This window comes from Marmota monax, unplaced genomic scaffold, assembly GCF_021218885.2.
Source record: "Marmota monax isolate L192 unplaced genomic scaffold, Marmota_monax_Labrador192_F-V1.1 WCK01_AAM20220418_F8-fsc00264, whole genome shotgun sequence".
Taxonomy (NCBI): Eukaryota; Metazoa; Chordata; class Mammalia; order Rodentia; family Sciuridae; genus Marmota; species Marmota monax.
Genome location: NW_026693143.1, coordinates 1,494,957 through 1,518,071, shown reverse-complemented (window position 1 = coordinate 1,518,071; position 23,115 = coordinate 1,494,957). Strand labels below are relative to the sequence as shown.

General features: G+C 35.2%; 1 protein-coding gene across 4 annotated transcripts in view; it reads left to right on the top strand.

The window, feature by feature from the left end:
* Hepacam2 (HEPACAM family member 2) overlaps window positions 1-21,467 on the top strand; it is a 36,987-nt gene extending 15,520 nt beyond the window's left edge. The window contains exons 4-10 of one of the 4 annotated variants that reach the window (XM_046455208.2): window positions 3,250-3,546; window positions 12,995-13,120; window positions 13,204-13,228; window positions 13,314-13,351; window positions 14,634-14,707; window positions 17,159-17,268; window positions 20,794-21,467. In XM_046455208.2, coding sequence (XP_046311164.1) covers window positions 3,250-3,546; window positions 12,995-13,120; window positions 13,204-13,228; window positions 13,314-13,351; window positions 14,634-14,707; window positions 17,159-17,268; window positions 20,794-20,797 — 674 coding nt within the window. In that variant the 3' untranslated portion in view covers window positions 20,798-21,467. Of the gene's footprint in view, window positions 1-3,249; window positions 3,547-12,994; window positions 13,121-13,203; window positions 13,229-13,313; window positions 13,352-14,633; window positions 14,708-17,158; window positions 17,273-20,793 lie in introns of those variants that run through there. The other 3 variants (XM_046455211.1, XM_046455209.2, XM_046455210.2) reach the window with 3 other exon arrangements.
* The last annotated feature ends 1,648 nt before the right edge of the window (window positions 21,468-23,115 follow it).

Sequence of the window (23,115 nt, the reverse complement as noted above, 5' to 3'; positions counted from 1 at the left end):
ACAAGTGAGGAAGTAGCAAAATTGAAATAAAAATAAGAGAAGATAAACTAAGATGAGAAGATAAACTAAGATTTCTTTCTTTGAAAGCATTTTTATTTTAAGCTAGAGTGATTTTTTAAATTAGCTCAATGATCTTATTTACTTATTACTTATTTACTTATTACTACCTCTGGTTCGCTGTGACTTTGGGACACGCCCTCTAATATTAAAGAATTATTGCTTGTGAAAGCACTTCATTCTGTTGCAAGGTCCTAAGGTGATTTCAAATGAGGAGGTTCCAAAAAAGTTTTGAGTAATGTTAGCACATTTTGAAAGAAGTAATATTCATTTTCATGTGCTCTTCCCAGTCACTGTGGATTCCTCCCATTTGTTTCCTTCTGTGTGAACACTAGTTGGAGGCCTTTGCTTTCCTAATGTTCTATCAATGCTGACAACCAGAAGGGGCACTGCTGCTGCACACAGCAGCCTGGAGAACCATGTCTTCAACATCTCGATTCACTCACAGTGCCTAGAACAGTGTCATGCACACAGTAACATCTCAATAGCAACTTTGATTGAGTGAGTAAAAGCAAATTTTCATTTCCATTAAACTACTACTATTTAGTGGAGCTCCGAATAAGAGGGTTTCACTTCACAGTACACTGTTCTAAATCGTGATCACAGTGGTTTCATGCCGCGTCGGGCTAACGGAGCCGGAGCCGAGTCCGGCGAGGGACGGCGGGGTTAAAAAATACACAGGACACCAAGGTTCTTCATCCAGGAGGGAGCGTGTGCGCGCTTTATTGCCAAATTTGTTCCCCTTATATATCTTTTTAACAGCTGTGGGAAATTACTCAAAAGTGAGGAGGGAAGAGTAATAACTGCATCCTTGGGTTACCGTCAAGTCACCTTCCCCTATCAGGAGGCTCGAACAGGTCAAGATGTTCCCGAGAGAGACATATGCTCGAGGCAGATAAACAGGGAACCGCAAGCCGTGTCACGGCCTTGTGAGCTGGCCACATTGACATGCATAACAAAGAACTGGGGGTTGAGTCCCCAGGGGCCAGGGCGGGCCTGCTACCACCAGTTTCACCTGAGATTTCATCAGAGACTAAAACAGGAAAACAGTGTGACAAGGTGCTAATGCATTCACAGGGAACTTATGTTCCTCCTCATTTTAATCCTCTACCTCAAGTTCCTGATTGCTTTAAATTTCAAAATACAGTCAGTACTCCATATCTGTAGATTCAACATTAACAGATTTAACCAACCTCAGATAGAAAAACATTTGGAAAATTACAGCTTATATGCAATATGTGTACACACTTTTTCATGTCTTATTCCCTAAACAATAAGTCATAACAATTACTTACATAGCATTTACGTTGTTTTCAGTCATTTAGAAATGCTTTTAAATATTCAGGAAGACATATGGAGGTTATATGCAAATGCTACACCATTTTATGTAAGGGACTTGAGCATCTGCAGTTTTGGGTACCCTCAAAGTGTTCTGGAGCCAATCAACCCAAATACCAAGGGGTGATTAAATGGTTACCTCATCTTGACATATTAATGTAAATCTGTAGGTTGTTTAAGGGTATGTACCCTAGCTAAATATAAACCCTTGTTTTGACTCATTAGATTCTGTCATATTTTTGCAAATTTGTTTATCAAAAGGTAGGTCGGTCAGAAAATACCGACAAAATGAAGAGCCACTCTGGAAATCTGCAAACTTGAGATTGGCTTGTCATATTTAAAATAGCTCTAGCACAGTATGAATCATGGTGTTTGAAAGGTAGAAAGAACGTTGGCAACAAGTTAATCCAGTTTTTTATATTAAAAGATGAGAAAAGCCATGACCCAAAAAGTTTCATTAATTTCTAAAGAACACTTAACTAATGGTTGACAAAACTGATGACCCTACTAAGTAAGGTCTAGTCACACTATATTATTGCACATGTTCTGAAATGAGTGTTAAGACTTTTTCAAAACAAAATCAGAACCAAAAAAAAGATTAAAAATTATTTCTGTCTCTCATATACTAAATATATTATCTATACATATCTCTCAAGTAAATATTTGTTGATTGAATATTTGACTAATTACAGTTAATATATAATTAAACAATAATTTATTATAGAAGTAATAGTATAGGTAGACAACAAGAAAATATTCTGATAAATTTATTATTTATATCTCTTCTACTTTATTTCCTTTTAGTGGATTAATATGAATGATTAAATGCATATATTTTAAGAGTCCCAGTTCTGCTATTTAAAAACTATGTGATCATGTACAAATAATTTTTTAAATATTATAATGGGAATAATAACATCTATCAGATATGGTTTCTTTAAAGATTAAATGTGGTTATACATGTAAGAATTTAAAGTGCTTTCACATAGCAAATGTCCAAAAAATAGCAGCTACCATCCACTGAAAAGTTAGTACAATCCTGTCTAAAATGTGAAAGTTTTTACAATATAAACCAGGGCTTAAGACTAGATGAGAAAATTTTGTAGCTGGGGAATATTTTTAATCTCTCTTTTTATTCTCTGAAAAAAAGCATTAAGACATGTGTCTTCATCTGCTGGGACCTGATACCATGGGAATGGCAAAATACTATAAAAGCCTTGGACTGTGTGGGAAAACACCAGGGTATATCCATGATTAAGTAGTTTAATGATGATCAATTAATATTTGTTAATGACAGTAAATATATATATATATCTTTATATTTCCAAGTGGAATCTTAAGGTTAGCTTAGGGGTAGGAATTTTAAAAATTCTTTAACTGTTTTAATATTATGAAAATGAAACACTCCTATATCTATTTGCACAAATCTCTGTTCCTTGTGAAACTATGCCTTCAGTAAATATTTGGATGACCTATCCTCACACTGAGAAGAAAAATAGATGATATTCAAGTATGGTTGTCAAAGAAAAAAATAATGGACATCGTATGCTGTAAAAATATTTTCAAGTACAATTACTATTTCAAAAATATTGAGTTTTCCAACAAGAATGTGTCTTTATCAATACAGTACTGAAAAAGTTAATGTCACAATGATAATGATAGTGTCTGTAAAGCTAAACTTCAGGTTTTCACTATTACAAATAAGTTCATTGGGAATCTAAACAAGGACCTGTTTGCCCAAGTCTCATGTGAAGACTTGCAAAGAAAGTAAAATACTGCTAAGCTCTCCCAAGCCCCCAAAGTATGTTGCAAATATTTATGTTACCCCTCTATTTCTTTTTTGTATTGATGCAGATGGACCTTATGGACTTCAAGTTAATTCTGATAAAGGGCTAAAAGTAGGGGAAGTGTTTACTGTGGATCTTGGAGAAGCCATTCTATTTGATTGTTCTGCTGATTCTTATCCCCCCAACACCTACTCTTGGATTCGGAGGACTGACAATACAACATATGTCATTAAGTATGGGCCTCACTTGGAAGTTGCATCTGAGAAAGTAGCCCAGAAGACAACTGACTATGTATGCTGTGCTTACAACAACATAACTGGAAGGCGAGATGAAACTCGTTTCACAGTCATCATCACTTCCACAGGTAAGTGTAACTTAAAAGGAAAATACCCTCATAAAATACAAATGCATTGCCTTCCCTTGTCTAATATCTCTATAGAAGAAAAAAACCATTGTGGAATTGTTCATATACTTAAAAAAAAAACATGTCTTTCCAATGTTAACTGATTTCTATGACTCTAAGAAAGAAAACTCAAAACAAAATGAAGGGAAATTCTGTTGCAGAATTTAAAGGGCTATGAAGAAAAAGGAAATTCAATAAATTACTTCTAAACATGCACAATTAATTTCCTAATTTTACAAATATGAATACAAGAGAAGTAGGCTGCTAATTTAAAGGGTTTATATCTATTGTTACATTAGGTCAGATAAATACATCTCTGTACGTTAGAATTCTGATTTTTCTATTTGACTGTTCTTTGTATTGTTATTGATAGGTTCCACTTCTCATCCTTTAAATACATGAAATCTAGGGATGTTCTCAATGATACATGCAACTCCTTGAAAATTACAAAACTTTTTAAGTCTGTATAATTAAGTATTTTTTACAAATCAATTTATTTTTAGAAATGTTATGGACCTATAAAAGTTTTAAAATCACTGCCTAAAGTATGGATGTCCACTAAAATTTCCATCTTTCCATTTTATTTTCCTGTATGACTTCACTTATTCTCATGGTTTCATATAACACTGGCACATGCCAAACCTTTATCTTCAAAGCTCTAAAACTGTATACCCAGCTGCCTTCTGGATCTTCCTGCTTGAAAATACCAGAGGCAGCATCTAAGTCTAACATATCAAACTAAACCACCTTTTCCCTTGCCAAATTACTATCCGAATTCTCTTTCAAAATGAATATTCCTATGATTTACCAACCGAGGATGAAAAGCTAAATATTATCTCAGTCTCTTTTCTCTTGCTTATGGCCCTATCCCCAATTCTATGACCAAATGCTTTCCATTCTCCTATTTTTCACCTCTCTCAGGTCCATGCTCTTCTTTCCTTCCTTCTTCTTTCTTGTTTCTTTTTTCTCATCTTGCCTTCCCTCCCCCTCCTCCTTTCCTTCAAAACCCCTTCCTTCTCCTCCTTTTTCTCCGCCTTTTTCTTTTCTCTCTTCTATTACTATTTCTGCTAATATCAATTTCTTCCTATATTCCTCTTTGCATATTGAAAAAAAAAAGATTCCACTTGGGGAAAACCTAAGGGCAGCTTTGAACAGGAGGCAGAGGTTAAGGTGCGTATGATTAGTGAAAGCACAGGTTCACAAAAAGTAACACCCATTAATATTTTCCCACTGATGCTCTCTTTTTTCATCTTTATAGCCCTGGTGCCTATGATATGGCCCATAATGTAGAGAAGCTCTATATGTTTTGTTGAATAAATGCAGTAAGAACATAATCCTCATAATTCTTATGCTAAAATTTTCCATATATGGCCCTTGGGCCACATAAATCAAAATCACCTTGGGAGGTTGCTAAAAATTTAATTTTATTAAGATACCTCAGGCTACTGGATCAGGATCTTGTGGATAGGATCTGGGAATCTAAATATTTGGCAAGCTCAACTTTGAGCTCAAACATCACTTGTTTAAGATGTTTTCTCCTTTGTAGAATTTTGAGTTTATTAATAACCTCTTAAAAGCTGAGTGTGGTAGCACACATCTATAGTACTAGCTATTTGTGAAGCTGAGGAAAGAGGATTCCTTGAACCCCACAAGTCTGATTCAATCTGAGTAATATAGCTAGGGAGACACCAGCTCAAAAAGAGAAAAGTTCTTAAAGCTCCTTCAATAATTATAAGACTACCACAAACCTGCATGTGGATGAAGAAATGTGTAGTGGATGGGTTCCTCATAGAACTCCTTTAGATGAAGGTGGAGAGTATTATATTTACAAAATCACCTGAAAAGTATACTGGAATTTGTACACTGCCATAAGCAATTATTTTATATGAAGAAAATATTATACCCTATAATAGAATGCTATCCAGTAAAAAAATTCTCTACAATGAAGGAACTGTTTCCTATCCACAATTTTCAATATGGTAGCCACTAGCCTCATTTGGTTTCTAAGCAATTGGAATATAACTATAAAACTGAAGAACTGGATTTTTAATTTTATACCATCTTTATTTCAGTTTAAATTTTGACATAATTAGCCACATCTTTCTAGTAGCTACCACATTGAAGAGTGCAGCTGTAAAATTTTACCTGAATTATGTTTCATTGGGGAAGCAAATTATATTTCTTTTATAGACCCCACAAAACATGCATTTAAGGTTATTAAAATTAGGCACTTATTTATTCCTTGATTAAACACTTATTATGGGTCAAATATGGGGCTGTAGGCACTGAGAATGAAAAAAAAATTCACATGAAAAAAATAATTCCTGATATCAAGAATTACCATTTATAAACTAAGAAGGGTGGCAAACATATAAACCGCTAAGCTACCTCCTTTGTTTTCTGTTTTATTAATCTTGTATAGACTTGACCAACTTTACACCCAGGTAGCTACCCAAAACATGACTTTAAAGTAGTCCACAATTAAATATGTAAACTAGTTTGGTGGAAATCTGAGTGTCATTTTAGACATGTTCTTTATGCTTACTGCAAATGAAAACATGGCTTTACTATGTAGAAGTATATTATAGTTAAGACTTTCCCATCCCCTAAACTTTCTCCATTAATATTTAGCCACGGTATTTTTATAATATCAGAAGCCCCCAATATTTGATTAAATTCTTATTACCAAGGCCCAAAGACAGCTACAGTCTTAATGTCAGATAATTGCCTTTTATAAAAATCTAAAAAACCTGTTTGACCTGTACAAAGACCAACCATTTGTTATTATAGTAAATAAGAAGAACAGGTGCTTATTTTTCAGAGGGATTCATGGTTGTCAACATTAGTGACCTCTTTGTGGTTTTCAGAACTATTTTCCAACCCCCAAATGTCCACAGAACTTTAACTCAAATAACAGCAAAATTAGAGGAAAATGAATAGTTTTGATGTGCTTTATTAAGTATTTAATGTTTTCTAAGTTTCCAAATGAGTGAATCTTAGGCAATAAAATAATTAATTTTTGAAATACAGATGCTAATTTATTTTCTGCAATCAGATTAAGTGTACACTACCTATAGTTATAAATGACTGTCAGTTTGGCACTACTGACCATCCACACTGATGAACAAGCTTTATTAAGATCTGAGGGGAATTTGACATCATTTAGAAGGCTAGGGCACCTGTCTTTGAGATGTTTCCCAAACCAAGTTGGCATGTGGTGCAGCCAGAGTCAAGTTGTAGGAAATTAGATGAAATTCTTTGTTTCTAATGAGGCAAAAAGCATGTCTAGCCAAAAAGTCTCAGCAATAAGATATGAGGGCAAAGGAAAATAGATTCAAGGTCGCAGATACAAAGAGAAAATAACATGGTCAGAAAATAATCAAAAGTTTTATTGTGGATTTTCTGTTGGGGGGAAGAAGTCTAGAAAATGTGGCAATTAGCTCTGTGTTTTTCAGCCTGTGTAAAACTAAACCAGATGGTGACTTCTACCTGTGTGGGCTATGATTCACATCTAATTTGAGTTATTATTAATTGACCTTTCTGCATCTCAGTGTAGATATCCCAAAGAAAATAAAGGCAATGGGCTAGGTCACACAGCTAATCAGTGATAAAATAATATCTAAATTCAAAGTCTGTTTAACCATTGTATAAACTACATACCTTGATTGATGGGGCTAATATTTTTCTTAGATATATATATATAGTTATACATATAGAGTATGTATCTCATCGTCCTAGCCAATTTAATACTTTATATATAGAAATACTTTGGTTCATCCATGACAAGTGTATAATTTCATTTTAATGAGAAATTATGAAATGTCTATAACTAAAAACAATATCTAGAAGTTTCAAAGAAAGAATTGCTATAAGATAATAAATTAGCATCTGTATTTTGAGAAAGTAATTCTTTTATTGTCTAATTTAGGACTTCCTTAAATGCAGATGTCTCTACTTCAGAATTTTAACTGAGCCTAAATCACTATGACATACAATATAAAGTGAAAGTGTTTATGGAAATGTAATTATCTAATCAGAATTTGAAGATTCACAATTAATGAAGGCATTCAAGTATATAAATAATGTAAGTTCCTTAAGACAACGTGGCCATAATTTGAGATTTAGTCATAATAGAAATATTTTGAATTTGTATGTAATACTGAGAAAGCGATGACTTTTACAATTTCTTGTATTCCACATCTTTTCATAAAAGAGAATAGGAAAAGAACCCAAGAAAATATTTACTATCTATCTATAAATTTCTCAAGTCAAGGTTTCCAGTTTGGCCTCCACTTTGGGCCTCTGTAGATAACAATTGACATAGAACTACAACCCTGACATCCAGACCCTGAGACCTCGTATGACGTCCCTCTGGGCATCCACCACAGAATAAGTGTATTTTTTCAGGTGGGGCTGTGGTGGAGTGTGGAAATAGCATACCTCTCAATATGGCGCCTTAACTCCATAGGGATATGAATCAGCTGCCATAATCAGGGAACAGATTGGATGGGAGAGATCTCAGGACTCCATTCTGATCTAGAAATAGACACAGTGAGTGGTAGCATATGGCTCTCCTGTTTTGGGTGCAGTCTCTTAAACAGCAGGGTTTCGATACCATGGATACCACACCTCTTGCCCATATTTGCATTTAACATGTTATTCCATTTTATTTGTTTGCTTAAGGAGGGGGCAAATAGCATTTGCAGTCAGCCTTCAGTAAATGAGTCAATTATGTTTAAATAATGGGAAGGATAGCATGCTGTGGGCTAAGGAAAAGTGTAAACTTTATAAAAGGAGAAAAAGGGGAAGTCCTACAAGTGTCCAGAACTGCATGGGGATCCACATACATTCTCTGGGGCAATGTGGTCATAATTTCCCTACTGTCTTGTTTTCAAGTTCGAGTTGTGAAAGTTTGTGTATCCAAACCACACTATCTAGGGCTGAAACCACAGAAGCCGTGCCCTTTGATTTGCATTCTGGAATATACAAGCAATGTTAACAGAGAACCAGGATACTCCAGAAGAGAAGGGAGCTAAGAAAGAGATTTTGTTCTGAGAAAAGGACCACCCTTATTCTTATGATCCCCAAGGAGGATGCCTGGCCTTTGACACAGCCAAGGTTTGGGTCTGACAGTTGCTGGCCACCACCACGTGGTTCTCTCATGTAGAGTAAACAGAAGCCAAGGGAAAGAGGCAAGAGGGCAATAAGGAAGGAGTCTAAAAAAAAAAAAAAATAGGAAGAAATGGGGGATGGGAAGAATGTAATCCTGTATAGGAGAGACTGTGCAAATTAGGTTATTTCAGCAAATACATATCAAAAGAGACAAAAAGTTAACAAACAAAGGAGAGTAGGGGAAACGTATCTTAACATAAAACATCCAGTCATCTTCATATGTTAAACTTTATAATGGACTCCAGAATTATAGAATTGTCCCACGCCAGATTGAAACTTCACCATTAGAATGAGAGGTACTCTGAAATAAGAATTAACAAAAACCCTTCAGAGGTTTTTGTTGTTGTTGTTGTTAATTTTTGGTTTTGTTTTTTGTGGTAAGGGGATTGAACCCATGGGTGCTCCACCACTAGCTACATCCCCAGTTAGGGTCTCACAAGATTGCCTAGGCCAGTCTTGAACTTGCGATGCTCCTTGCCTCAGCCTCTGAGTGGGTGGGATTATAGGCATGTCCTGCCTTATCCAGATATTTTCAAGTTTAAGAAAAAAAATTGAGATTATAATAAAATGTTTTTTTTTCTGCAATTTTACTCATGGTAAAGCACATCATAGAAGCTTGAAGAGACTTAACTGCTATTCATTCTTGTTTTAGGAGTCATAGGTTATTGAATTTAGGTTATCACAAAGTGAAAGAGTTGAAGCACCTGAAGTTTGGAATTAGAAAAGGCTAGAGGAAAAGCTGATTAATAGGAATCTATTTGCTAATTGAAAAAAACATTTTGAGCACAGATTAATGAGAAAAAAATTGAATTCCCAGTCAGGAAAAAAAACAAAAAAGCTTCAGATTCTATTCTAGAACTTACTATGGCAAATATTTTATTTTCTCTGACATTATTTCTTTGTACCTATAACTGGTGCTGTAAGTTTTATCGTTTTCATTATTATTGATATGATACAACTATAAGTAAATGGGAAGCAATACACATTTGGTTTTATATATACATAATACATATGTTTAATTTTACATTATCTGAAAATTCCCTTAACTAATTTTAATTTTAATATCAGATCTAAAATGAAGAACTAGAGAATTCCTTTGCTAAAAGTGATAAAACTGACTATTATTTGGCATTTTTTAATCGATTATTTTTCTGTTTGCTTTGCTTTTTTCTTTCTTTGTTTTCTTTTCTTTTTTTTTTTTTTAAGTGCTGGGGATCTCACACCTGCTAGGCTGTACCACTGAGCTACATTCCCAGCCCCTTTGTTTCCTTTTCTTTTTCTTTCTTTCTTTTTTTTTTTTTTTTTTACTTTCAGTATTTCAGAGAGCATTCTATTTGCCTTTATCTTATTGGGAACAACAGTGGAGTATGAATTCTTGTAGATTTACATCCTAGGAGTACAATCAATGAGCTTTTCTTTAACATCCAAAAGTATACCTCTAGGATGATGAAGAAACCACTCCTATAAAAAACACCAAAATGATCTAGAGATGTTGACTCTGAAGAAGAGAGTTGTCAGGGAGATGTGAGAGTTCCACCAATTGATACAGCATAAAACAGAAAACAAATTTGATTTATTTGTTGTACCTCCGATTGGTAAAACTGAAAGTATTTGGGTTTCAGGATAGTGGTCAGTCAGAAATGGTGAAAAGAGCATAGAATTATAGTCAGGCATACTAGAGTAAAATTTGAATGCTGGAGTTTTAAAGATCCATCTCTTGTATAGAATTTTTTTCTTGCATTGTGGAAACAGGAAAAAGCAGGAAAGGTAAAAGTGTAATTTTGATTAAGACTTCTAAGTCTCTAAAGTCTAAGAAACAAATAAAAATGTGTAACTAACAAGCAAAGAGAAATAAAATAAAATGCTGATTAAGAAAATTTAGAGAAAGAAACAAAAATGCAGGAAATAGAGAATAGTTAGAATGTAAGATCTAAGCCAAAAATTAGTAATTACATTAAGCATTAATGAACTAAATATTCCAACTGAAAGTCAAATATTGTCAAACTGGATTTTAAAACTCATTGAATTTCACTCACAGGTTGACCGTAGATTTAAATAAGAGTTCAGCAAAAATCAACAAAAGCACTTCTGTGAGAAATTAATAGCTATATGGAATTAACAATAAAGAATATTGCATATTTTATTGTTATTTGTAAATTATGTGCTACTCATTCTTTATATAAATGAAATTTATAAATAATGAAGGTATAAATGTGCAATTTTTTGAGACTGAGTTACTAGTATGCCACCAGATAAAGTGTCCTATTTACATAATAAACTTGTAAACCTCTCTGGCTGTCCCAAATCAAAAAGTATCAGATCAAGAAGACAACTTAAAGGCAATCATTCTCACCTTTTCCTTTTATCAATGTGAAAATCAAAACCCTGAGAATCAAATGGCTCACCTAAAATTTCAGAGTTCTTTAAGCTCTTTAGAGAGAACAAATCTATGAAGCAGGCATACAATATTGAGAGAGAGAGAGAGAGAGACTAAGACCTCACAAAGAAATCACCAAAGGGCTAAAATAATTCCAACTGGAAGGCCAACTTTCTAACAGTTGGAGAGTATTATTTCTTGTACAATTTAATAACAAAGAGGAGATCAACTATTGTTCTCTTACATTTTATGATGTCTAGTCTAGATCTAGAACCAATAAAATGCCATTCTAGTTCATTTTAAACCACTTTACGTATATTTCTGCTATCCGGCTTTAAAAAAAGAATTTAACTTAAAATCTGTTTAAAAGCAATATCATGCAACTGTTATTCTATAGAAGAGCATTTTAAGAGTGAAATTTTCTGAATACATATTAGAAATTTATAAATTTCTCACTAGAAATGAAGATTTTTGATAATAAAAAAAACAATCTTGTTTATCTCTTGTGTACTCAGGGGGAAAGACAAATATGGGAACAGTGTTGCTTGGGGAAGTTACAAGGGATAACTGGATTTCCATGACTTGTTCAGCAGTTTGGAATGTATCATCTACACTACATTTTGAAACTATTCTAAGTGGAAAAGACAAGAAAGTGTAGATAGGTTCATACTGAGGGAAGATTAATGCTTCCTGCTGATCTTGGCTGCTAAAGACCTCAACAAAGATTTACAATCCAGGATGACAGCATGCAGACTCATATTTAGTGAGGAGCTGAATGGCCACATGTTCTTCACCACACCCAGAATGGAATTTGCACCAGATGACTTTCATTTCTACTTGAATCTGGACAGATACAAGTACCCACCATGATTCATTTCCACATCAATATCTAAGTCACATGGTAATATGGATGACATCTGTTTTCCACATTTTTGTGGAGGTCACAACTATTTCCTACTATACAGGTTAAATATAACTAAACAAATTATAATCTGGAGCTGGTATTAACATAGCTCCAGTTAATAAATTATGTTAAAATAACATTAGAGAGAGGTGGCATCAAGGGTTAAGAGCCTGGGGTCATATCTACCACTTATAACCTGAGTGACCTGGGGAAAGCCTCGGCTTCTTCATCTGTAAGAGGAGATGATGAAATAACACCTCCCTGATAAGATCATTGGGAGGAGTCTGTGAGTTAATGTGTCCTGCATTCTTAAAACACAACCTGACATATTGCAAGTATTCAGCAGATGTTAGCTACTAGCACCATATACTACAGTCATATTAACAAAGGGAATAAACTTACAAAACAAAATGAATTTTAGTCACAAGGTGAGACTTTGAACGATTTATTGAAAATCATATTCATTTGAGTTTTAGGATTGACCTTTCTTGATTAGTTCAAATACACTTTACTAATTTTTGGCCAATACCTCTCTACATTTAATTATATACCACTATCCCCTTAGAAAATTCACATTTAAAAAGGTGAGATGGAAGGAAGTGGGGAGGGAGGGAGGTAGAGTGAGAATATCCAGTATCTGGGGATGCAGAGACAATGAGCTGACATAGATTTAAGTTACAGTGGCAAATACAATTGAGAAGTATGACATGAGCTATTTGCTCATTAAGTACAATGTGCCAGTATTATCCCAGGCAGTTTACCACACAAGTTTCCAATCACAATATCACTGGGGAATTTTATGTGGATGGGTGTGTATGTGTTCTAAAATAAGTTTGCGCCTTTCATTTGGTGTCTCTCCAGTTTTGTAATAGCATCTTATTTAACATATTGAATGATGATCAACATGTAAAATCACACAGTAATTTATTACTAAAATATATTTATTTTTTATTTAGGACTAGAGAAACTTGCACAAAAAGGCAAATCATTGTCCCCTTTAGCAAGTATAACTGGAATATCATTATTTTTGATTATATCCATGTGTCTTCTCTTCCTATGGAAAAAATATCAACCCTACAAAGGTAGGTAAAGATTAGAAAAAAATTAAGCTATATATACATACTTTTATATACATCTTACTACATTTTTTCTCTTTTGGTTTTAGCTATAAAACAGAAGCTAGAAGGCAGGTAATGCATGTTTCTATGGAAATAATTTTTGAATGTTTTTTCCTCAATTATTATCCCTGATAGAAGTACTTATTTGTCTTTTCAGGCCAGAGACAGAATACAGGAGAGCGCAAACATTTTCAGGTAATGGTGAGTCTAAAAAGTGGTATTATCAACATTAATTAATGTTGTTATTTGAATTAGTGATATTACTATCAATGTAATAGAAGTAAAATAAGCTGATATTAGTATGATATCTATAATAATATAACATTCATAATAATAATTGAATAGCATCTTCATTACAAAGTGCTGTCCCTGTATTTGTTTTATGTAAGCCACAAAAATGTGTAAAAGAAGCCTGGAAGTCACTCTCAACTCTGTTTTTCAGGCAAGAAAACTAAGGATCAGAGATTAAATCACTTTCCATAGTTACTGAGTTCTGATGAATCCTTTCTTATTCATTTATTCATTATTATTATTTTGAAAATGCCAAAGGGCTGTCTCGCTTTGTTAATTCCTAGGGATGCTGGGATGCCACCCACTCCATCCCACACAGAAGAGGAACTGGAGGTTTGGCAGGGCCAGTGCTGCTGCTTTGTCCCCACTTGACCCTCATTACCTTCGCTGTTGACTCTGCACTGAGTTGTTGCAAGTTAACAATGGAGATTTTGCTCAGACCTTGGCATCACCAGGAGCTAGTTCAATCCCTTCTATGCCACATTCCCCTTGGGAAAATTATTTTTCTTGACCTCAACCTCCTCATCTATACAATAGAGATAAAAACTTCTTCCTAGTGTTGCTCTGAGAATTAAATAAAATTACGTAGGAGAAGAACCTAATACCCAAATGCTTAATAAATGTGTAACTTGTTCCTCTTAGCTAGCCCTTGCCTACTTACAAATGATTGCCTGCAGAACAGGAAAGGGCCCTGAGATCATTTGGCTTCTTCCTACCACCCCAATTCCATCACCTTACAGATGATATTTGTGACATGTTGTATTGTATGATATTTTATATATCTGAGAAGCTATAGTTACTCTTTTCCATTATGGTGATCTCTGTTAGATGTAGCAGGGTGCAGTAGCTATTATGGGTGCATCAAAGGCTAAAACCTTGGTGTCCACAAGTCTGAATATTGAGGGCTACAAAGGACAAGCCTGTTCTCATGTGTGTATGTGAATATGTAATACATTGTTTCCACCTCAGGCTTTAAGAATAATTCCAGTTCCAGTTCAGTTTCAATTCAGAAGGGCTGATTTCCAACACTGCTCAAAGGCAGTATGACCACATGGCATTAGGAAATGTTAAATTGGTTTTGTACCTATACCATTTAATTTGACAATAATGTTTTACTATGGTTTTAAAAAACAACAATCGCAAGTCAAAGCTTTGGATTTGAAAGTAGTATTGTTTTCTATTTCAGGCCATGAAGATGCTCTGGATGACTTTGGAATATATGAATTTGTTGCTTTTCCAGATGCCTCTGGTGTTCCCAGGGTTGGTTTTCCTAGTGTCTGATTAACCAAGAAGTAGAATTCTGCTTCACCAGAGGTGCAAGCAGCATTTGTTTAAGAACTTGGGCAGTGTAGTCCAATGGCTGCATTTCCCCCTGCTGCATTAAGAAGTGTTGACTTACTCTGTAATGAATGATGTGGCTGGATCTGGGGAGTTAGCTAAGGTGTTTTTTTTTCTCAGTTTTTATAAGCTAATACAAACAAGGAAGCAACACTAAGTAATAAGTATTCTTTACCTGGTTAGCTTAGCAAAGAGATTGGTATAGGACCAGATTTCCTTCTAGATTGGTATAGGACCAGTTTTCCCTCTTCTTCCTTATTTCCCTATGATAGTCCATTTATGCAAGGGGTCATAAATGGATGTCTTGCTTCTGGGCATTCTCACTTCCATTTTTTTTTAAGAACTAGTTGCTATTAGAAAATGGTCACTTTTCTTGTCCAGAGCATTCTGTCCATGTGTAAGGTTCATCCAGTAAGTTTCCTGGCCACAGACTTTATTTCAGAAGTGCCATGTGAGTAACAGAGAGGAGTTGATTGGATTTCATTTTACTCCCTAAGGGTAAGTCACTAACACCAGTGCCCACATTGTCATAAGATGAAAAGAACTCTTCCCCTGGAAAGGCTTTGCATTGTCCCATTCAATCCCAGTCAGGATTGGCTCACCCTTCACTTTCCCAACCAAAAGACAAAAATAAATATTTGATGGATCAGTTATTTAAAATAGCTTCTCACAGGGACAGCACTACTTTAAGGTGTGCCTTCAATTGGTAGAGCAGGAAACTGAAGAACCAAGAGGACTTATAGTTGAATCTTTGAGGCTAGAAGTTTATTTGAAATAATGCACAATTTTATTCTTAGGAATTCATTGGAAATGAGTGAGATTTGTGTAAAAAAAACCTTAAATTTATGCTTGTGAAAAATTATTGGAGCTATGTAAATATGAAGGACTAAAAAGTTTGGGATACAAATTAGGAGGTCCTCTATTGACTCAAAATGCTACAATCCTCAAGAATTTGAAGCAGAGAAATTTAAATGCATCTCAGAAGACCTCTTGTTTGTGTCATAAATGGAATAACTTGATTTGGAGCTATGCCCATTTTCAAAGCTGAAAACTCCTGACGAAACTTCTGAAGTTCTTAGTTGGTCATGCCAGGTGCTATGGGAAAGAAGTGAGAAATCAAAACCAACAACCATAGGAAGAGAATGGAGACCAGGATGGGAGGAGGAGGATCTGAGTGAGAAGTAGCCAGGATGGCAGTTATGTGGGAAGATTAGCAGCCAATGCAATGACTTTACCAAGAAAACAAGGGCCCACAAAACTAAGATTGCAAAATTAAAGGAATTAAGGAAAATAGAATTGCTAAGGGTTTGTTTAGTTTTAAAAAAAAATCATCTCTTAGTTTATTGTGGTACATGCATAAGTGAAATTACTTCTCTATCTGTTGTACATTTCACTGTCCACTTAGCATCTCTTTCAGGAGATGGGCAGAAAATAATTGAATGATATGAACTAATGTGTGTATTCAACAGTTTTAATATTCGGTTAAGTTATTGATCATCATTTTTATCATAGCCCCTGCCTATTACGATGCCAAAGAAAAACAAGATTCTTTCTCAAGTACAAATCATAAATCAAAACTCCTCAACCCCAAATGATAGGACAATTCACATATAATAAAGCTTTAGTAAGTAAAAGTAAAACAGGCAGTCTCCAGAAAAGTATGAAGCAAAAATGTTCTAATATAACCCAGCAAATCAAGTTGGGATGAGGTAGGGCACTCCTCAGACTTGGCCAGGACAGTGTCCTCTAGGTGGAGCTATGTAAATAAGGACTAAAAGTCAGCAGCAGTATTAATATACAGGATGGCTTTTACTAAATTCCTACTATTCTTTCCTCATTCACTCAAACCTTTAGTTTTTAGAGCCCATTACTACATTCAAACCAAAATATCTCCCTTAATGTACTCCATATTTCTTGGTATTGTCTCTTGCAACAGGAATAGGGATTTTGGCTATATATTATTCTTTTAAGCTACCTTTTCACATGGAATTGGCAAATAGTGTCAAAGGTTAACTGAGAAGATGTCATATAAGAGATAATATGTTCACTGGTTCTAAGCTGTTCTGTTATATCCTCTTTGCCATTTTTCCTTCCTATTATATTTCCTGTATAGTACTGACAGCCTTATTCTTCAATGAAGGGGAAAAAAGTCATAGTTTTGTCAAGCTATATTCCTTTTCTGACCTCATAGCTTTGTTGCTGCACAAACCACCATAGGGTAAGTGCTGGAAATTGTAACAAGGAGGAAACAAACATTCTAGGTTCTAATTCTCTAATCATCACAACCGCCAGTTGTTTTCAACTCTATAGCATAGTGGAAAGAAATACTATTGACTAGTCTTGGCTAATTTTTTCATATGCCATATTTTCTAGATGCCAAGTAGGTCTATTCCAGCCTCCAATGGTGTATCAGGGCAAGATTTGCATAGTACAATTTACGAAGTTATTCAGCACATCCCTGCCCAACAGCAGGATCATCCAGAGTAAGTATGAATCTTCATTTGGTGGAGCTATGGAAGAGCTTACCTAGCATTCATCCTCAGAATTTATTGAAAGTCTCAGAAGAAAAATATTAAAACAGGAAATCATAGCTTCTGTACATTTGAAAATGTATAGGACATTTGCCCATCTGAAAATAATTTGGAGAAATAAAACAGGCAAACACACAAATATCTTCTGGGGCCATGACCTTGAGCCAGTGGACTAGATGCAGAGCTTTAGAATGAACTGTCTGTTGTGTACATTTCTCCCTCTTATGGTGTGTCCCCATGGAATCTACATCTAGGGATGAAAGGCATGTTCAGGTCAGTTCTCAAGCCATCTGGTTATCTTCATGATTTCCCAGTGGCCATGGTAATAGCAGAGCCACGATGATCTGGAAGTAAAAATAGGACTGGGATTAAAAAGCCTAAGGAAGGTCCACAGCACAGACAGCATCAAATACCAGACCAAGAGGACTGGTATCTCAGAGATGGCAAAAAACTTCTGTTGAGGCTAAAGTCAGGAAACCACTGATCCAGTTAAGCTCAAAGCTGTCACTAAGAAAGAAGTCTCTGTCCCCTCTTCATGATGGTGAAACTGAGCCCACAGTCTTTTGAAATAATGAAATGGACTATTTGTTGTGGACTGCAGCTGCCTGCAGGCATAACTGCCACAAATCATCTTCCATCATTCCTTTATTTGTCATTTATTGACTCTGAAAAGAACATCAATAACTACACCTAGGAACTTCCCCTCTGGCAACAGAAACAGTGCCAGCAAAGTAATTCATGCACACCTCTGGGTGAATACCAAAAATAACAGCTAGGAGTGAATGACTACATGAGAAATTATCTGATGGAGAGGAGACCTCAGTCTTGGGGGGGAATGGAGGAACTATGCAGTAACTTAAAGGCTAAATAAGTGACAAGACACTTCAGAGAACCCCAGAAAGTTATCTGGAGTCAGGTAAATTAGGAACAGATCTTGGTGGAACTAGAAACTAATGATTTGGGGGAAAAAAAACTAGTTTAAAGCAATATACTATTACTCTAATAGACTACTATAAAATGGGGTATTATTCCATGATAGTTTAAAAAATAAAAAACTCTCTGAAATGATGTCTAACCCTCTTTACTCTCTGGAATACAAAGTTAGGGGATGCTTTTTTTTCTTTTACTTTCCTTTCCTATTCTCTCCTTCCTTCCTTTTTTTTTGATTGACATATAACTACATATTTATGGGGTTTAATGTAATGTTTTGATCTACGTCTAGATTATGTCATGATCAAATCAGGTTAATTAGCACATCTATCACCAGAATTTTGAAAGTATGTCTGCTTTAGAAGAGTGAATTCAGTAAATTCACTTATTTTCTATGTATCTTTTGTTCTAAATACCTACTTTGCCCACTAAAATGCAAGCAAACCAAATGAAAATTTGGGGTTTACCCTCTGATATTCCTAAGTACCTAAATATGAAACAAATAATGAGTTAAAATTGTGAATGTGGCAACTACAACTTCAGAACACAAAAGCGATTTGGTTATTTTTGCATATGAGAAAACTGAGTCTCTCTCTTTTTTGTGGGTGGAGGAGGGCTTACCAGGCATTGAACCCAGGGACACTTAACCACTGAGCCACATCCCCAGCACTTTTTTTTTTTTTTTTTTTTTGAGACAGGGTCTTGCTAAGTTGTTTGAGCTTCATTGAGTTGCTAGGCTGGCTTTGAACTTGCAATCCTTTTGCCTCAGCCTGGGTTTATAGGCAGGTGCCACTGTATCCAGTTTGATTCTCTTTTTAAAAAATCACCCTCTGAGACCAGATGGCTTTCAGACAGAAGTAAAATCTATAGAATAGCTTAAGAATCTAAAAGTTCATTTCAGAAAAAAATCTTTTGAAGGTGAAAAATTAAGCAGAAATGCTTTTCTTTTTCTATTTAGAATTTTTTTAGTTATATATAACATTAGGATTCATTTTTTAACATAATTATAAAAGCATTAAATATAATTTGCTCCTATTATTTTTTTCAAACGCATAAGGGAACATGCAAAACTTCAGTAAAGGACATGCTCCTATGAAAGGCATCAGGATATCAACTCTTGATCACAGCCCACCAGGGAATGTCTTCTCAGCTCCCCGCTCTTCTCAACTTTTTCTCCTCTTCTGAGACCTGTTTGTTTTGTTTTGTTCTCTGTGTGTCTTTGTCTTCCAATGGCTCTCTCTTCCCTTCTTTGATTCCTTCCATTCCTGAGTCTGTACTTCTCTCTTCCTCTTGGTTTTATAATTTTGTTTGTTTGGTAGTGGGAGTTGAACCCAAAGGCACTTTACCACTGACCTATATCCCCAGCCCTTTTTAAATTTTATTTATTTTGACACAGGGTCTCACTAAATTGCTTAGGGTTTTGCTAAGTTGCTGAGGCTGGCCTTGAACTTGCAACCTGCTGCCTCAGTCTCCTGAGTCGCCAGGATTACAGGCCTACACCACAGTGCCTGGTGTCCTCTTATTTTCTGCAAGACTTCAAGTCTATCTTCCTTCTCCCTAAAATCCTTTAAAATTTTTTCTTCCTCTGTCACTCTTTTAATTTATCCAAATGGGAACCTAACATTTTTTAAAGTATTATTTTCTTTCCATACAGATTATGTTACCTACTATAAATTTTTAAATAGAATAGTGTTTTCTTTTTTATCATCACAAACTGTTTTTCACTTATTTTATTTACAGTCAATTCACAGACATGTAAATAAGACTGAGTCTTTTAAGGACTCCTTAGTTTAGCAAGTTCCTGTTTGGTTGTTTTAACCAAAGACTAATGATCCTTCATAAAATAAACATTCCTCCATAGAATAAATATTGCCCATAGATACAGAGACCATTTTTCTCTCCTGATTGCTTATGGTTTTTATTCTCTAGGTCCAATTAAATTCAAAGATCAATTTCATGAATAATGCAGGATTGCAGGTGGTTAGCAAACCTCTTCTATCCCTCACTCCCAGAGTGAATGCACAAGCACTGGGAAAGAATTCTAACTTACTGCTTTTTTTTTTTCACCTTGACTTCACAGTCACTTCTAGGGTAAAAAAGACAGCCAAACAATTTCATCCTTTGCTTCGTAGACTATTTTCTTGAGTACATGTGATTGTGTGCTAATTGGACTGGTGTTTAACAAATTGGTAAATTGGTCGTGTTCATATCCAAGTACTCAGCCCAATTATTTGTCTATTGAACTTATATTTGTATTTCTTGAAATGCTGTCTGTTGACATCATTAAGTGTTCTTGGCATAGTTTGTTTTGAACCCAAGGATAATTATTATTTTCTTGAAAACAGGACATTCAAGTAGGTAAACCTTGAGTTTCAAACGGTAATTGTCTAGAGAGTTTAATGGTTGCTTACTCTTCATATTTATTAATTAAAATTTCACTCATATGTTATACAGCTATGTAAAGAAATAGAGTAATTTAGAGTTCTTTTACCTGTAGATTTGGATATGTATACATCAGTTCACATATCCCTTATATCTGTTTACCAGGTGAGATTTCATGGGCAAATCAGTACATTGGAGTAAAATAATGAAGGGGCATTTTGGAAGAAAACTATGGAAATATATATTCATCTGGAATCAATGAAGAACTCCAACTCAATACCTTTTACTCATTACTTCTTTCAAATGCAGACTAGAAGCATTTATACAAATTGGACTGCAGATTTTCCAGCACACATACAATGTGTTATACACCACAGAAACAGTGGGGAAATATTTCTCAGTGGACATTCTTATCATGGGGACTGTGAGGAAGGAGAAAAATGAAGCTTCCTCATCACTCTTTTTATATTAAATTTATCTCAAAAAGCATTCCAATCTGTACTTCCACTTTCATCAACATTCATTGATGCTATCCTAATCTCACCTAAAATTATGGATTAACATTTGTAAATTTTCTAGTAGGCTCTTGTTTTATTAAATTTTCATTACTGTTTAGATGGCTAAAAAAATTTCAATCGCCAAATTTATTTCTTGCTATTTGTGCCACAAAAATAATAAGGATGGTTGTTCCAAAGTAAGACTGTGCCTTCTCCCTGGTTGTCAAGGGTATTTTTGAAAAACGACTTGCAAACATGCTTAAAGAATTACTTGCAGAAGTCTTGTTTTTATTTTGTTCAAAGAAAAATGGATTCAAATAAATTATTCTGTTTTTGCTTTTATGTGGCCTTGATTCTTTATCTTATAAAGTAAGACATTACATAAGTCAGATTGTAGAGTTAGATTTCTTACCCTTATTTTGCAATGTACAGTAAAATGTAGATTATAGAGAACTATTGCCAGCTAGCTGGGCTGGCAACCTGAGCTGGGTTCACAAGAGCTGGCTACATCAATAACTAAGAAAACGGCGAAAGAAGCATGCAACACACAGAAATACCTTTTGCTTGCAGGAATCAGGGATGGCTCTCGACCTTAAGGGTATGTTGGAAAGAGAGTGGGCACACCTGAAACCATCCCATTTATTGAGGAGAGGACATTCGAGAAAGTTCAACCCAAATGAGGCAAGGGATTGGGTTTCAGGGAGGTGTATCCCAGTCTCATTGGGTGAAGCCCACTCCCAGAGCTTCATTCCCCTGCCTAGCGGAAGTGAGGTCCACCTGCTTTCACACTCAGCAGAAGCCAGTTCCACACCTCCATTGCTCAAGGCTAAGGGTGCTGAGCTCCTATGTGGCAGCTCCTGATGGAGAACTATTAAAATAAAAAGTCTTCACTCTTACATTATAGGTGGGACTACAAATTGGTGCAACCAATCTGGAAAGCATTATAGAGATTCCTTGGAAAATTTGGAATGGAACCACCATTTGACGCAGCTATCCCACTCCTTGATCTACACCCAAAGGACTTAAAAACAGCATTCTACAGTTATGCAGCCACATCTATGTTTATAGCAGCTCAATTCACAGTAGCTAAACTATGGAACTAACCTAGATGCCTTTCAATAGATGAATGGATAAAGAAACTGTGATATATATATATATATATATATATATATATATATATATACATACATACACACACACACACAGTGGAATATTACTCAGCATTAAAAGAGAATAAAATCATGGCATTTGCAGCTAAATAGATGGAGTTGGAGAATATCATTCTAAGTGAAGTTAGCCAATCCCCAAAAACCAAAGGCTGAATTTTTTCTCTGATAAGTGGGTGCTGATCCATAATGGGGGGGGGAGGAATGGAGGAATTTTGGATAGGGCAAAGAAGGGGAAGGAAAAGGGAGGAGGCATGGAGGTAGAAAAGATGGTAGAATGAGACTGACATCATTACCCTGGATACATGTATGATGATACAAATGGTGTGACTCAGTGTGCAACCAAAGAAATGAAAAATTGTGCTCCATTTGTGTACCATGAATCAAAATGCATTCTGCTGTCATGCGTAACTAATTAGAACAAATAAATTATTTTTAAAAATTCTTTTTATTGGTTCTTTTTAGTTATTCATAACATGATTCACTGTGACATAATTATAAAAGCATATTAATTTGCTCTAATTCTGACCATAATATTTCCACTTTGCCTTCCCTTTTCCCTTCCCTCTGTTCTACTGATCTTCCTGCAATTTACTTATGAAGACCAATGAAATAGAAGAGAAGACACAGAAAGAAACCCACACGAATACATGTAGCTGATACTAGACAAATGTGCCAAAAACATGATGGAGAAAAGGGTCCTTTTAACAAATGGTGCTGGAAAAACTAGAAATCCATATGTAGTAGAATGAAACTTGACCTCTATCTCTCACCCTACACAAAAGTCAATTCAAAGAAGACAGAAGAACTGGAAATTAGACCAG